This window comes from Anser cygnoides, chromosome 15 (assembly GCF_040182565.1).
Source record: "Anser cygnoides isolate HZ-2024a breed goose chromosome 15, Taihu_goose_T2T_genome, whole genome shotgun sequence".
NCBI classification, from domain to species: domain Eukaryota; kingdom Metazoa; phylum Chordata; class Aves; order Anseriformes; family Anatidae; genus Anser; species Anser cygnoides.
In genome coordinates, this window is record NC_089887.1 from 3859337 (window position 1) to 3876325 (window position 16989).

Genomic DNA, 16989 nt, shown 5'->3' on the forward strand with positions numbered 1-16989 from the left:
CTGATACCGTCTTTTACAACGTACCACAAACTTTTGCATGCAAAGAGCAGGAGGTTGCGCAGCCTTTGATGGGACTCCATATAGAAGTTGTCTCCAGGAGCCCCAGAGCCATTCTTGGTTCAAAAACTGCTTAGTCCTCGTTGTCAAATGGATGGGTTCGGAAATAATGGCAGCAAAATTCTGTTTTAGCGCTTGCGTGAGCACGTAGTATAGAAAGTTTGAAGGCTTTAATGCAAAGGGACGTTCGTTAAATCTTCTGTACTTTGCAACGATAGAACAAAAGCAGCAAAAGGATTTTTCTCTTTCTGTAAGTGCAAATTCCAATCACAGGTGAAGAAAACAATGCTCGTATATAATATCTGGGTTTCTTTTAAGAGTGCAGATCGTGTACTGTTGTAATTGGTATGATTGCTGGAAGGTTTTGTTTATGGTTTTAAGATTTCTTTATCCGGTATTTTGTTTTGCAGTATTATGTGCCAAGAATCTTGCGAAGAAAGATTTCTTCAGTAAGTATGCCCCAACTGTATAACTTTCTGCTCTTGATTAATCAGGTTTGTTTGCAGATTGTGCATTACCGTCATGGCTTATTTGGGTATGTGATTTGTTCTGTGGTTCCGTGCTTGCATTACTACATAAATGCACATTGCTCTGAATTGTATTTGGGCGGTGTAGACTCTAGCCTTGGAAAGACCAAGGGCTTGCAAATTCAAGTTGGAAGTCTGGCTGATGAGACTGCAAGCAGGTTGCTACTTACAGATTTTTTTTTGTGAGGGTTACCAATGGCATCTATCTCATAGGGATGTAGTTGTTAAAAACCAGCCAACCAAAAAAACTTGCCAAGGGTCCAACTGGAGTCTCGATGTCACGTTAAGGACTGAATCAAAATGCCTGCTTTCTGAATCAAAATGCCTGCTTTCTGTATGCATGGGCCACTTAAGCACTGTTAAATTGAGCACATTTAACCTTTCGTTTTCTAAATTCTTGTACTATTTATGGCAGATATCAATGTGTAGGGCAGAAGTACCTTGTTCTTTAATTTGGAACTCATTTTGGATTTACTAAAATAGTTTTAGGAAAATGGCAGCTTGCTTAAGGGGGGAAGAGCTCATGATAGCATTGTATTGGAAGAAACAAAACAAAGAAAAGAAAAAGCATCGAGTTTAACAGCCCCTTTTCCCTTCCACAGGACTTCCTGACCCATTTGCGAAAATAGTTGTTGATGGGTCAGGTCAGTGCCATTCCACTGACACTGTGAAGAACACGTTGGACCCCAAATGGAACCAGCATTATGATCTGTGAGTTATTTCTTAGGTCATAAGTAAAAACTCTTTGAGATTTATCTGTTAAACGAAGTGCAAGGGTTGCCACTGCAGCTTCATTTTTTGTTACCAAGAAGAATCACATTTGCTGAGGAGGACTAATTTTTGCAATAACAAAAAATGACCTGCAAATAAAGGTTTACATCTCTTGCTTCTAGGTGTTTGAATGTGGCAACATCTGCGTGTTAGGTACACAGCAAAACTGCTTAGAGCAAGCTCTATTGGAGCAGTGCAGGCCAGCTTTTAGAAAAGATTGTCCTTGTTGTAATGATTTATTTTCTTCAAAATATTAGAAACATAAATTTAAAATTTTTGTACATTAATTAGCTTGACGCATAGGTTTTAATGAGGCTGTCTGTAGTTAATTCGTGCTGCAGAAATATCAATTTAATGTGCTGTGTAAAATCATAGCACAGTAATTCATTAATAACACTTTTTCAGCCTTAAGCACTTTTGCATTTATAATAAAGGAGCATGACCAATGTACTAAAATGTGTCAGAATTTGTACCAAATAAAGCATAAATGCTATAGAGTAAAAAGGAGTTCTTTTTTTTTCTAAAATTACTCTTCCAATATGTGTTTTTCTAGATACGTTGGCAAGACGGATTCCATAACCATCAGTGTATGGAACCATAAAAAAATCCACAAGAAACAGGGAGCTGGCTTCCTGGGGTGTGTCCGACTCCTCTCCAATGCCATCAGCAGGCTAAAAGATACTGGATGTAAGAGCAGTCCCTGCCTGGCACAGCCAGGGGCCTTCAGTGCCTCGTGTTTGAGTAGTGGGTAGTATTCTCCCCCAGCCCCTCAGTGTTTTGTTGATGTTTCCAATTCTCATTTGCAGACCAGCGTTTGGATCTATGCAAACTAAATCCCACAGATACTGATGCTGTACGAGGCCAAATAGTGGGTAAGAACGCTCTTGGTTAAACATTTATCTTCTTAGGTAAATACAGTACATGGGCAAATGCTGTATTAAAAACAGAAACCCCCAGCCGTTGCTTCAATGCCTTTTCTGTGTTGTTTCTTCAGACTTTAATGGGATTAAATTGCATAACATGAATTTTTTTTTGTTGTACTCCTACATAGCAGTTTGGTTTCTCTCATTAGATAATGGGAAACAATATTAAAAATAGGGAGCGCATTTGGCAAGGTTTCTAATGCAGCTCTGGAAGGGTGAATGTTCTGTAAAACTGATTGTATTAGGATGGAGGTGACAGGCAAACAGAATGTTACCTGGAAAACAGGACCTAAAGGAGGTAAAAGAAATGTTGCGAATTGCTGTTTTAATACCATTCTTGATCGCTGGCTCATGTAACCCATTTCCAAATTTCAGCAATATTTTTTCACTTTCGGCAATGCTGGTTGGACGCCTAACTTAACCCATCTTACCACACTGCGGTGCCTCACCCCCGCGTCAAACCCAAGCTTTTCAATAGAAGTGCATAAATGTTTGGCAAAGCCCAGATTCTAACCGTAACGATGACATCTAGTGGCGAGCTATTTCTTTCTAGCTAACCTTTCTGAATCCTCGTGAAATGCAGATGTAGCAGCTGGCATGTTTGATATTTACAGAAACAGACTCAGCTTAAGTTCTGATGATGTGATGCCTCTGGTTTCTTTTCTCCCTTTTTAAAAATGAATAATGCTTTAGGGTTATAGAAGGGGTTGTGGTAAGTGGTGTGCTCTCGTGTGCTAAGCTTTAGCGTTCCTTAATATTTTACCCTATATAAATGTGGCTTGTTCAGTGGTTGCTGTTATTGTTTAGGGAACAATTGTTCTTTTATTATTAACTTGTGTTCGGTTTTTATTGCAGTCAGTTTACAGACACGGGACAGAATAGGCACAGGAGGTTCTGTAGTAGACTGCAGAGGGCTTTTGGAGAATGAAGGGTAAGAATTGCTTTCTTTACACTTAATTAGAAAAACAGTTTATACATGGAAAGAATATAATGAACACTCAAAATATTAAATAGTAGTGTGACTAATATCTTGTCTGGGAATACATAACAGGTAGTAAGGTTATAGCTGAATACTTATTTGAAGAAAATATGCTAAACTGGCTAGAACTTGATATTTCTTGTTACCAGTGCTTCTGGCGTTTCTGTTCAGCTAAGAAATTTGGGGTATAAAAACATTAAGAAAGTGTCATAGCTTGCCTTAGAAGTTGTGGTACTTGAAGTAACAGAGAGAGAAAAACAGTTATTTCTGCATTCACTTCTTTGTGATGGAAACTCTTGAAGTTTCCCCATTTTCAGAACGGTTTATGAAGATTCAGGACCGGGAAGGCCGCTGAGCTGTTTTATGGAGGAACCAGCACCGTATACAGACACTACAGGGGCTGCTGGTGGAGGCAATTGTCGCTTTGTAGAGTCCCCAAGTCAAGATCAGAGGCTTCAGGCACAGCGACTTCGGACTCCTGAAGTCAGAGGCCATGTACAGACACCTCAGAACAGACCACATGGTCACCAGTCTCCTGACCTACCAGAAGGCTATGGTAAGAGTTTTCCAGAACTATTAAATTTCGGTTTTCAAAAGACTTCAGAGAAAAATTCTCCCATTTTAACATATAGATGTGGTTTGCCTGTCAGGACACGCAGTATGTGTGTGCATCTAATGGTCTGCATTTTGGAAAAGGAACTAAACAGTGCAGATGCAAGTCTGAGATTGTCTAATTAGCAGTTGCCTACTCCAGGATACACTGAGGGGTTGATGGTGAATTAAACATGAGTTTGTGGTACGATGCTGTTATAGAAAACTCACTGCTAATCTTGGCTGTGTATCTAGGGAGAACGAATGTAAAGAGCTCTTTAAACTAGAGCAGTAATGCTATTTTTTTCCTTCCCCCTTGGCATGTCGTGTAAGTTTGAGCCCACGTTTGAGAAAAGATCGGGAAAATATAAAAGCAACAAAGAAGCCAGTAGTACAGAAGATTAGGAAGGATAAGATTAAGGAGAATTTAAAGCTCAGAAAAGAGCACGCCAAATCTAGGAGGAAAGAAACCCAGTTTGGGGGTTTGGGTTGTCTGAAAGTCTAAAAATACAAACTGGAACATGTTGGTGCCTGGATTTGTGAGTTTGAAAAGGATTATTGAAATGTGTAGTCAAGTAAATTTGTGAAGACAGTGTTTAAAGACAAAGTAGTCCATGCTGCAGGACATCAGGTGGGATGGCTCAAGTGCTTTCTCGGAGAGCTGACAGAAAGACAGTATACACTAATGGTTTCAAACAAACTGTTATTCAGGGTTGTTGTTTTCAGATTTGTAATTTACAGTAATCTTTTCTCCCTTTTTGTAGAACAAAGAACAACAGTACAGGGACAGGTTTATTTTTTGCACACACAGACTGGAGTTAGCACGTGGCATGACCCTAGGATACCAAGGTATGTATTTATAGTTGCAAACTCATCGCTGGGGGGGAATTGTGTGTGTGTGTACAGAAGTAAGTTGAATCTTAAAGAGCAAAAAATCTGTAAAATGGACTATCTAAATTTAAAGGGAGAGGCAAGAGCAGAGGAATAATTTTTGACCTCTCCAGTTAGCTTTTCACCATACATTAAAGATGACTTTTTGAAAGAGAAAATTATTCAGCTGTGAATCATGTAAAACAAAGGAAAAATCTGTGTAGTCCTTGGGGAATTCCCATTTGATAAATTCTTCCCAGAATGTCAATGTGGCTTCCTTTTTTTTTTTTTGTTAAAGTTACAGATTTATGAATCTAACCCAAACTTTGTTCAAAACCAGTTTGAACTGTACATTAAAGAAAAAAGGTGACTGCTCCCTTAAAGCCATTGCTTGTTGAGTACTGAATTTTCAACTTCTGCTACAATAGTGCCCACTCCTGTATAACTGAAACAGAGATCACTTGTCATCTTTAAACTTGAAATAGCGTTGGGGTTTTTTATGCTTCAGACCAATGATTTGCAGCTAGAAAATTTGAATCCTCCACATGATTAATTTAGTAAAGCCTCTTTAAAACTTAACCTGCAGTTAATCCAGCTCTTCGTGACTAAGGTCTGGCTCTCTTCCTTGAGGGGCTCTGAGTCTGGGCTGTTTCGCTGAGCCACCTGCACACCAGATTCTGTAGTAAAACACAAAGTTTGTAACTCTTCAGCTGCTGTGCTGGCTGCATTATACACCGGCGTGATACAGGATATTAGAAAAATTATATAAAGCAGTGTAGGCAAAAGCGTTGATATAATAACAGCGTATGGGAGGATATTAGAAATAAGGTTTAGAGAGAGAGAAAATAGCTGATGTTAGATTAGCTGGTGTAGTTGGAAGAAGAAATGACAGTGCTCATTTGTGTCACTCACGTCAGGCTTGCGTGCCCAAAGCCGTGTCTCTTCTTCCAGTGATGCCTAACGAAAGTTATTGCTTCTTTTCTGTACAAATCTTAGAGCCAGGTTTTTGGGACCAGCAAAGTACGCGGACACAACAGTTTCTTGTGTCACAGGTCACTTGTTTTATTTCGGTTAAAGGTGGCTTTTCTTTACTAGTTACAGTGCAAAAACCTAACCTTGGCATTTAGCACAGATGTAGGTTAAAACTTGATGTAATCAGATCTCTAAAGTACTTTCAGATGCACAGCTGATTGAAACAAATGGTTACAACTATAATCTTCTTTTAAGGAGCCTAACAAAGGCTTGTCTGTCTCCCTGTGTACCCCCTGCTGGCTTATACTCACTCTGACAGTAATGAAGCCTTTGATGTACAAAGTGTTTCTACCTTTTCTGAAGCCTCTCGGTTTACTTATGCTGATGCTGGGTGGTTAAATTTAGGTAAGGAAATCTATAGAGTGATCTCTTCAACCCTGGATAATAAATGAATCCATGTCAGCTGTCTAGAGAATATTTCACTTAACAACAGCTTTCTGTCTAAACAACAATCTTCAAGTTCCTCTCCTTCCTTTTCTTGCCATTCTTCGGTTTTACTGTATTAGGTGTCTGGGGTATTAAACATTTTAAATTCTCTAAATGTAAATACATTCTATGCATTGAATTCAGATGTTACTGTGCTGCCTGCAAGTGAGTGACTACCTTTAGCAGCACTTAGAAAGAATGATACCTTAAAGCTATCTAGGATGAAAGGAGTGAATATGTCACTAAAGCCTTCCTCCGGATGATTTCTCAGTCAAATACTTAGGATTCTAACCTTGCTAATTAACGAGGTGATTTTTTCTTTTTAAGTGATCCTAGTGCTTGGCTGTCTTGGCTTCTTAACCTATTGGGCATTTGGAGGCAGCAGTTGGTGTAGAGGCCTTTGTTTAATTGTTGGGTTTTCTGCACAGAGATCACGCTGGTGTTAATAGGATTTTTTTCTGTAAAGTTTTTCTATGGAAAAAAGTCTCTTCCTCCTTTTATAGCCCTGAGAAGCCCTGTCATCACCTGAATGACGACATTGCATATTGAAGTTACTTCTAAGCTGCATGGCTTTATTACTTTCAGACTTAAAAGGACAGACATAAGGAGTTGCACTGCTTAGACTGAGGATTCTAAAAAGGCAACATAAAAATAGCTATTCTCTCCTTCTTCCTAAGACTTTCATAGCCTAGAATCACTGAGCACCAAATGCATTCCCCCACCCCACCCCCTGAATGTAATTGGTTTCATCTTAACTTCAGAAGTGCTTTAACTTTGTTTATTTTTCTCCTTAGAGACCTTAACAGTGTGAATTGTGATGAACTAGGACCTTTGCCTCCAGGTTGGGAAGTTAGAAGTACAGTTTCAGGAAGAATATATTTTGTAGATCATAACAACAGAACCACACAATTCACAGATCCACGACTACATCACATCATGAAGTAAGAACCTTGTATGATAAATAATTCCCCTCAAGTTTGGAATATTAAACCATGTATTTATGTACAATTTTAACTACAGTCTTGGAGTCATGAAGGGCTGAAAAAAAAAATGTAATAATGATATTGGGGAACAGATGCAAGGAGGTAGGTTCCTGTGTGGGTCTAGTCGGTCTGAATATTGGTTGTCAGCATTGGTTCTGGCTAACCTTCGTACAAAAACTCTTCGAAAATGTTTTTATTATAATTTACAGTCAGGTTTAAGGGAGGACTTGCATACTTTGGCAAAACGCTGATCTTTTAAGCTGGTTTGGCAAAATTGGACCACATTCTGCTGGAGCAAATAGGCAGTTCTAGAAATGCTGGGATGCAGGGTAGGGGTTCTGCTAGACAGTTCCACAGCGGTCAGCTCATGTCTCTCTGACAGCTCTTCTAGCTCTGTGCTAGCTCTGCTAGACCTGAACTGGATTTGTGCTTCCTTGAGCTCCAGACAACAGGAATATAAAGCCAGCCGCAGTCTGGTTGCCTGGTGCTGTGCACAGCCGGCTTGGGTTTAGCAGGATTTAATAAGTTCAAGCTCTGCATCACACAAAAGCAGCTGAACTGTTACAGACCTGACCCTGGAAGCAGTCTGACAGTGCTTGTGCCTGAGCTAAGAATTTTTTGTGGATCTGAGTTGTCTGTGCTTGAAGCGAGCTGTGGAATCTCTGGATCTAAAAAACAAAAATAAAACAACAAAAAACAATCAATCAAAGAAAAAAATACCTGCAACCCAAATAAACCCCTGATGGATAAGGATAGTTGAATATTTGAAGCTGCATCTATCTGGGACAAGTACCCCTTTCTCTTCATAGATGCAATTCTTTTTACTGCATCAGTAATCCCCAGCCTTATTTTGGGTGGAGCTGGAAAAAAAGTTCATAGCAGTTGTTAGGTGGTTCCATTTATAAAGCTGCTGTTGTGTTAGAGATCTCTTTTCATGTTACACTCTTGGAAGTTGTCTCCATGTGGGAGAAATACCACAAAGTCTTTAATTACTGTTCAGTCAGCATTCAGTGATCTTGCTCCATAGTAACAGAGGATGCCTTCTGCAGTGTATTACCATTAAAAAAAGAAAAAAAGAGAAAAAAGAAAAAAGAGAAAAACCTTAGCTGGAAATTGCTGAAACTCTTGACTATTGTACAAGTCTATATTCCTTATATCCGTGAATGTTGGGTAGTGATGTTATAGACGTTACCCACCTGAATATATATTTTACTCCAAGTTACTCCTAGAGAAGCTTGATGAGTTCTTTCCACTGTTGCTTGTCCGTCTTCCTTATTGTTATGCTTCTAGGATAAATATTTTACTTTTCTTTCAAAGCCATCAATGCCAGCTAAAAGAGCCCAGCCAGCAGCCTCTGCCAGCTCCAAATGAGGGGTCACTAGAAGACGGTGAGGAATTGCCTGCACAGAGATATGAAAGAGATTTGGTACAAAAATTGAAAGTTCTTAGACATGAGCTCTCCCTTCAGCAACCGCAAGCTGGTCACTGCCGCATTGAAGTATCCAGAGAGGAAATATTTGAGGTATTTGACTCTTTACTACTAATAGCAGCTTTTGTCATTCAAGAGGTAAATAAAACTGATCTTTTATTACATCAAGTTTGTTTAGTGAAAGAATTGGTGAATCTGGTAGCATCAAATGAGTTGCCTGAACTCTGATAAAATATGAAACTAAAGGAATGGGGTTTGACATGGGAGTTGGTAAGAATAAATTCTGAGTGCAGATTGCTTTCGTACTCTTTTGCCAATACAAAATTTCAGTTGCTAAAACTCCTGCACCTTACATAAGGACAGGTAAGTTGCATACACTTTACAAGGGTTTTACGGACAAATATGAGCATTCTTTTTCATTTAGAAATGACAGTAGTTGAAGGGCATCTGTAGGCTTGCTGTTACAACTTGTATATTTAGGCATTTAAAATGTAACTGTGGTTAGGAATTCTCCTATTCTTGGATTGGATTACTTTCTAAGCACCTTTGTGTAGCAAAAGGGAATTAAGCATTCTGTGGACTTTATGCTAATAAATATTAGAGTTGTCGTTGGAATGTGCTTTAGATTAGTCCTTCAACAGAATGTTTTCTGTAGCTGAGTAACAATCCAGGTATTATACTAATGCTTCTTAGTAGAGTTAATTATAGAAAGGAAATAAAATGTCTAATCTGATTTTTAAAAAATTATATGTTTTTATATATCTATACACACGTACAGGAATCCTACCGTCAGATAATGAAGATGAGGCCGAAGGACTTGAAAAAGAGGCTTATGGTAAAATTTCGAGGAGAGGAAGGCCTGGATTATGGAGGAGTAGCAAGGTGAGATTTTGGGTTTGTCTGGCACTTTTTAACTAAAATTGTCCTTAAAGTGACTCGTGGCTGATATTCCCTTTCAAATGATCTGTTGATAGTATATGCAGATTTTTTGTGATCTTATTTATAGATACTGGTCTTGGGTTCAGTCTTTGTTCCAAGGTAGATTGGAAAGTGAAGGCATGTGACTTAACAGTTGTCCTGCAGCCCTCCTACTGTCAAAGGCTCATACTGAATGATTTGGTACGCTTTGGATTTGGGAATGCTACTGGAGTTAACGCTAGATTGAATTGTTTCCATTTCTCCTCTTCCCCATAAATAATCCGTTTTCATCACCATTACCTGGTGATTGTAGGAGGCTTGTTTAGGGTAGGCTATTGATCTTACTCTAGGAAGTGCTGATCTCAGCAACATGATGCAGTTTCAGCGGTGAATATGAGATCAGCTAAAACTGCAAGGTCTGTCAAGAAGCATACAGATTCTGAAGTAAAATCCAAACCAGAGTACAAGTTTTGTTAAATACACGTCTTATTTTCAGTGAAGGAATTCCAAGGCAGTGGGGCTTCTTTTTTAACGTATAAGACACATTCAAGAGAGTCCTGATCTGTTGGAGCAGTAGTCAAGATGAACACATCCTAAACAAAGGCTAAAGTTTTAGATCAGACTTGCCTGCCTGTTAAAAACAGTCATTCCTTAAGAGTCTCATCAGTTCTGGAGTTGATTATATCATTGCCAAAATGCTCATCTTTGCAGTGGCTGAGATGCATCACACTGATCAAATTCACCGGGGGATTTTTCAAGTCCACAAAAGCTGCATTACCCAGCAACCTATGGCTGGACAAAGGAAAGAAGTTAGAACATTCTGAGCTGCCGTATGCAAGGCAACCTTGAGAGTCTTCACTGTTGATGTCTGTATTTCCCTGATGGCTTTCATAATTGCCCATTGGCTGGAAGACTCTTTGAAATTAGTCCTGCTCCACTTCAAAGCATTAAAATTCATAGTTCTCTCAGAATATTTTGCACCTGCAATGGGTGTCCTCTACCAAATTTAATAAGAAAGGAGTGTTGGTGATGGGAAGTGGGGAGGTCACAAATAGCTTTTGTTCAGTTCTGGTCCTTGAATGTTACTGAGATGAGAGGAGAATTTACCAGACCCATCTTCTTTTAATGGGTTTGGTCTCTGCCCCTTCTGAACTCTGATGAAAGCAGAGATTCTGTAATCATCAAGTATCCTGTAAAAATACATGTTTGTTTTTGAAATGGATATTGTTCAGATACGATTTCTTTAAGTATGACTCTGACAGGTGAGGAGTATGATGGTATTGCCTAATTGCTTACTAGCTATGCTAATTGATGTTAATTCCTTCAGTACTTACAAACTAAACCAGGCTGCCTGTGAGTGAAGTAAGTCACTTGATGCTTTCTAAGCATACCTCTTTAGTCTGCAAATGGAGGGCAGTACAAAATGATTTGATTAGAAATAAGAAACTCGTACCTGATAACTCTGTTGATGATTCACAATAACTGTGTTGCCTGAAACTTAAGTGGAAGTTGCTCTCCCTTCTAAAATACCACTTTTTTTTTTGCAGAGAATGGTTGTATTTACTGTGCCATGAAATGTTGAATCCATATTATGGACTCTTCCAGTACTCTACAGATAATATTTACATGCTGCAAATCAATCCAGACTCTTCTATCAATCCTGTAAGTATCGACTTCTGAGCAACATACCTGCTTCAAGAGATCGTTCGTCCCTTGCAGGTTTTCGTTACAGCTGTCTTTTCATGCCAAGAGTGTAAACAGACAGTGAAGTGGGGTAAGAATGTGTTAATGAATCTTATATCGACATAGTACAGAGGAGAGGGGGTTGTACAGAAATGAAGCACATGAGAGAGGAGATCTCCTTTGAGATCTGAAGTATCTGAATTCTTTAGGTTGTCATTTGAGACTCAGTACTGGATGGGGCTGCACATTGCTTCTGATACGATATGTGTAGGTAAAAATGTTCTTTGCTTTACATGCAGATGGTTGTGTAAATCATTGCATCATGAGCAGTGTTCACTTCATGACTGTAGGGGCTCGTAAGTCTTGCTTGCCCTTTTGCAGTAAGCTACCGTGCTTTCTCTTTTTTCCCTTATTGGAGAACTTGTACTGATGCAGAACCTAAAAGGAGCAGCAATTCTATATTAGCATGGGGGACTTTTTCCTGACATAATTAATTTGCTGTGTGAGATGGGGGAGATAAATTGGGAGAATATTAACTATAGAATTTAAACTAATTTGAAAACTGAGGCATATGAGTAACGTAAAAGACATGTGAATGAAACAAGCACATGCCTTGCTTCCTCAAGAGTAAGTGAGCACAAACATTCTGGTGGTTAAAAAAATAAACTAATTTGTTTGCAATTCTCATATATTTTTGGATTCCGGTGCTTTCATGGGGATTTTTTTTTCTCTGAATTTTGCTGTTTGTGAGGTCTAGAAGGTTTGCATCCAGTTTATTAGGTAATGCACAGACATTTGTTTGAGATGTTTAATTATTAAATGCTTCTGTTCTTGGTTATGTTATGAGGAAAAATGGTGGCTCCTAGTGCCCAGAGGGTTGCAGATAACTTGCACTTATGTAGCCACAAGATGTCAGTGTTGGAGTGTCTTCCTGCTGCCTGATTTTTCTCTCCTCTCTCCCTGCAGGACCATTTGTCTTATTTCCATTTTGTTGGTCGGATAATGGGTTTGGCTGTGTTCCATGGACACTATATTAACGGGGGTTTCACAGTCCCCTTTTACAAACAGCTTCTGGGGAAACCCATTCAGCTCTCTGATCTGGAATCTGTTGACCCAGAACTACACAAAAGTTTAGTCTGGATTTTGTAAGTACTGTATTTACCAGTTGCCTTGCTGTGGAGGAGATGGGGCAGAGTATGCTGGCAGTAGTGAGAGAGTGCTTCATGGAAAATGCTTGCAAGGATCTTGTGGTGGGGGAGAGCTGTACAAAATTACCAAATAACTGTTTCTATGCCAAAAAGCTCAACATGCATGAGGAAGAGTCTCACGCAAAACTCTTTGTTAGCCCTCCTTGCAGCAAATTAGGTTCTGAAACATTGTGTTGCATGGGTGTGGTAGAATGCTACAGTTCCAAAATCCAAACTCAGAGTTCTGAGGAAGTACAATCTTTGTTCAAAAGAAAACGTGGCTCAGTTACCAATTTTGTTTAAAAAGGAAATAAATGGAATTAATTTCAACTTCTGTACATTTACAGTTCAGAACAAAATCCACCATTACTTACAGCTTTGGGACTCTTCAGCATTGCTTTGCATTGTCTCTTTTTTCACAAATGCTGTTTTAAATTTTATATTTTAAGTTATTGGTATGTTGTCCACATTCATTGAATGCAACCTCTTCTGTGCTTCACACCAACACATGGCAGCAAATTGGTTTATTACTGTGTGTGTGCACATGTGTGCATGTATAGGATTTAATCATTTCTTCATTATCCTGAGTACTACTAAAATTAGAAGAGTGACAGTGACATGTCTGGACATCTCTTCAGCATTCATTAAGCTATACAAAAATTGATGATTGTGGCAGTACTGCTCTAGTGGTGTGAAATGCAGATGGATAGTTGCTAGGTTTATCCTGAAGACTGTCTCAGTGTTCAGATTTAAAAACAAACAAACAAACAAAAAAAAAAAACACATCAGCATCAGCTCTGAGAGTTATCAAAATATCAAAAATGCTAAGTTTACCTTCCATTTTTCATTTGCTAGAGAGAATGATATCACCCCAGTTCTGGACCACACTTTTTGTGTGGAGCACAATGCTTTTGGGCGGATTTTACAGCATGAACTCAAACCAAATGGCAGGAATATTCCAGTGACAGAAGAGAACAAGAAAGAATATGTCAGGTATTGCAAAACAAAAATACTTCCTGCAAATGTAGTGGAAAGAAGGTAGTGAACACTTTTTTTTATATATATATAGTGAAACTAATGGAATGGGTATTTTAAAGGGAAATACCTGAGTCATAAATTACCTGAGTGTTTTCACACAATGTGCTATTGTAAGACCTGGGAAGATGAAGGTTGTGAATTGTACTTTGTGTTTTCTGTTGATGGTGCAATAATTAATTGTTGATGGAAAAAGGAACTAATAAGCACTTCCTTCATAAAACAAAATGCGTCTATTAAAGCTAGTTGGTCTGTAAAATGAGCTTTTTCATGCTCTGCTATAAAAAGCCCAATGCCATCTAGCTTGTCATCCCTGACTTTTTTTTTCTTCCCCCAGGTTATATGTAAACTGGCGATTTATGAGAGGAATAGAGGCACAGTTCTTGGCTCTGCAGAAAGGTTTTAATGAACTTATTCCTCAACATCTCCTCAAGCCTTTTGACCAGAAGGAACTTGAGGTATATATATTATCCACTTGGAATATTATTTCTTAATTTTTAAGATCAACAATAAAGCACTGATTTTTAAAAACCGAATAAATAAATTTATCAACACAATTATAGTTTACATACCAAAAAGTTGTGTATTTATTTAACTAAACATTTTTTGGTTTATTCTAGACATTCTTTGGGTTAGCGTTAGTGAGAGGGCTACTTAAACAGGGAAAGACAAATACCTCACGTTGTGTAACCAAGGACTAATGCTCAAAGCAGGTGGTCTGGGCAGAGAGGGAGTACTGAAAGTCTGAGGAATTGTTGGCAAGACCTAACCTGTTATCTACCCCAGAACTTGTTTTCTTCAGTAACTGCTTTAATACGTGGCTGTTCCTATATGCACCCAGGGCATGGTTTCCAGTGGGTAAGACAGAAATGTTAGAGCATGTAGAAAAGAAACGGAGTTGTCTTCTCATGTAATCCTGAGGTATAGAATGCTACTCCTTCAAATAACTCTTATAGCCATTTTCCATCTGTTGTTTCTTAATAAATAAGGTGTCCTGTGGAACGTGGACTGTTTTGGGGTATTGGAAGAAATAGTTTCATGCTGGTAGTTTTTGCATACCAATTAATCACAAAGTTACTGCACTCCCTGTGCTAGCTGTTTGAAAAGGCAGATTAAAAATCCATTAAATATTTCAATGTCGTCTAAGTTAGGATAGTCACAACTGCCCTAATAATGTAAATTAGCCTAAGTGGGTGCTATCTTGGTGGAACAAAAAGACAGCCGCTAAATGCTAGCTCTCAGAAATGTGATACTCAATATGAGATATTATGGGAAATAGAATATGACACACGTTTTGTTTTGAGTGATGATGTCTTCTGTATGCCATTTATTTGTTGTTGCCAGGGTAGCTGGTTAGATTCGTGGCCAACAGTGACTTTCTTTCACGGTATTTTGCAATCTGGTTTCATCTGGAAGAGAGATTGAATTGAAGTAATACATCTAGTCCTTGTCAGAGGATCTCACAAAGGACATCAGAAAACAGATGCAAAGTGTTTGTAGTTTGTGGTCAGTTCTGGAACGAAAAGACCAATTAGGATGATACCAGGAACTGAGCAGGATTTTCTCATGTTTTGTTATTAGCACTTCTATAACAAACCCAAGTCAGGGAAATGATGTGTGTAGATGACATGCCTTCTTCCAATTCTGTGCTGTACTCTCATAAAGATGTGCTGTACTTTCCAGGTAGGATAGATTTAAAAAGCAGGTATTGAATGGGCATTTAAGTCTAGTTTCCTGTGAAAATGTCAGTTCTGGTAAGTGTAATCCTCAGCCTCAGTTTCGTTGCAGTTTAACTGGGGAGATTTACTTCCTGTTCTAAACTGTTTTGGAGCATTAACTGTGCACCAAAAAAGGTGGCTCAAGTGTGTAAAGAATGCTAGCCTTTGCGAAATGGCTTGATGTATGATTTTATAGCTGAAAACCTGCGCCGACTTTGAATGTTAAAGCATTTCCTAATCCTTTAACAGCTAATCATAGGAGGCCTGGATAAGATAGACCTGAACGACTGGAAGTCAAACACACGTCTAAAGCACTGCATGGCAGATAGCAATATTGTGAAGTGGTTCTGGCAAGCAGTCGAAACATTTGATGAAGAAAGAAGGGCAAGGCTGTTGCAGTTTGTGACGGGTTCAACGCGTGTCCCACTTCAAGGTTTCAAGGCTTTACAAGGTGACTGATGTGGAGGCCGAGTTAATGTGTGGTGGGAGAAAGATAAAAATCGTGGTATTTACTAGGCCCTCGTAGAATATCAGCATGTTACTGGATAACTCAATTACTTACAAACTTTTCATCCCAAGAGCAGTTTTACATTTGTCAGCAGCTGACAGTGACCACTTCAGTTGTTTTGCTGATAGTGATACAAGCTGGAAAATCTGTCATCGTGTGGCACTTAGGCTGGTGTCAATATTAGCTTATCAGTCTCTTACAACTTTCTGGACTGATGTTGTTAGTGTCATTGCATGCAAGCATGCACATGATTATAGAGCTGACTGAACAACTCTTAAGTGAAAAGTGTGTTTCCTTCACTCTTTGGCAGCAAACCATTACTTTAAAGTAAAAGTTCCTGAAAATTGGAATATTTGTCATCGGAAAAGGTGGCAGTGTTTCAGGCTGTTGTGATTCTCCTGATGATGTTCCAACTGTTTGCTGGCAGTAAGCTGATCTTCAGAATTAAAATGCGTAGTTCTGTTTTGCACGGCAAGTCTGCTTGCGCTTGAGTCTCTTCATTTCTGAAGGTGCAACGTTGTCGATGTGAAATTTAGCTGCCTTCCAAAATAGTAGGCTGCAAGTTTATTGTCATTAAGAACCCCACCACTTCTCTTATCTCTTCACTAGCTGCACATCTGACCTGTGGATTTAGTCATATAACATACTTGTATTTGCATCTGGAACTGTAATTTTCTCACTTTCCTTTTTGTAAGTAGCAAAATGCATGTGCACGAATGATGTTTTTTTGAAGTGCATTAACTAGAATGTCTGTCTGTAAGGTTCTACAGGCGCTGCAGGCCCCAGACTGTTTACCATCCATTTAATAGATGCAAACACAGACAACCTTCCAAAAGCCCACACTTGGTAAGATGAAAACACTTTGTTTGTCGGTACTTGCTTTCTCGTTGTCTTGGTTTAAAGTAGTCATCTCTCTTGGTCCTGGATGTAGATCAACCCATGTGATGTGTCTAGATGAATCCAAGTGTGTTCTGCTAGCTTGGAAATATCTGCACTCCGCAGCCAGCAAAATAATTGACTTCTGTTCTAGCTTGATTTATGTTTTCTGTAATATCTGTGGGTTTTGTTTATCCCAAGGTTGATTAGCCTCAATAGTGAGATGCATGGTTCCACATGTTTAGGATTACAAAGAATAGTTTTCAGATGTAAAATGTAGGATGTGTGCGCTATTGGTACAGTATAGGCACAGAACTAAGCTCTTGTACAGAAATCTCACTCTGTCAGGGACAGGAAATCATTTCAGCAGAGGCACAGATTATATGCAGGCAGAGCAGGGAGTAGGCCTGCCTGGTGTCTTGCTTTATTTGCAAGTCTCCTGCATCTGCCACCTGTCTCCTCCTCCCAAACGCAGC

General features: G+C 39.0%; 1 protein-coding gene across 5 annotated transcripts in view; it reads left to right on the forward strand.

The window, feature by feature from the left end:
* The window catches only part of SMURF1 (SMAD specific E3 ubiquitin protein ligase 1), a 46968-nt gene that overhangs the window by 26071 nt on the left and 3908 nt on the right, over positions 1 to 16989 (forward strand). For 2 of the 5 annotated variants that reach the window (XM_048063104.2, XM_013174889.3), the window contains exons 2-17: positions 468 to 506; positions 1187 to 1295; positions 1909 to 2042; positions 2162 to 2227; positions 3134 to 3209; positions 3560 to 3813; positions 4613 to 4697; positions 6971 to 7117; positions 8477 to 8681; positions 9367 to 9470; positions 11054 to 11168; positions 12156 to 12334; positions 13232 to 13369; positions 13749 to 13869; positions 15379 to 15580; positions 16399 to 16483. In XM_048063104.2, the coding sequence (XP_047919061.1) occupies positions 468 to 506; positions 1187 to 1295; positions 1909 to 2042; positions 2162 to 2227; positions 3134 to 3209; positions 3560 to 3813; positions 4613 to 4697; positions 6971 to 7117; positions 8477 to 8681; positions 9367 to 9470; positions 11054 to 11168; positions 12156 to 12334; positions 13232 to 13369; positions 13749 to 13869; positions 15379 to 15580; positions 16399 to 16483 (2059 nt within the window). The remainder of the gene's footprint in view (positions 1 to 467; positions 507 to 1186; positions 1296 to 1908; positions 2043 to 2161; positions 2228 to 3133; positions 3210 to 3559; positions 3814 to 4612; positions 4698 to 6970; positions 7118 to 8476; positions 8682 to 9366; positions 9471 to 11053; positions 11169 to 12155; positions 12335 to 13231; positions 13370 to 13748; positions 13870 to 15378; positions 15581 to 16398; positions 16484 to 16989) is intronic. The other 3 variants (XM_048063110.2, XM_048063118.2, XM_048063113.2) reach the window with 3 other exon arrangements.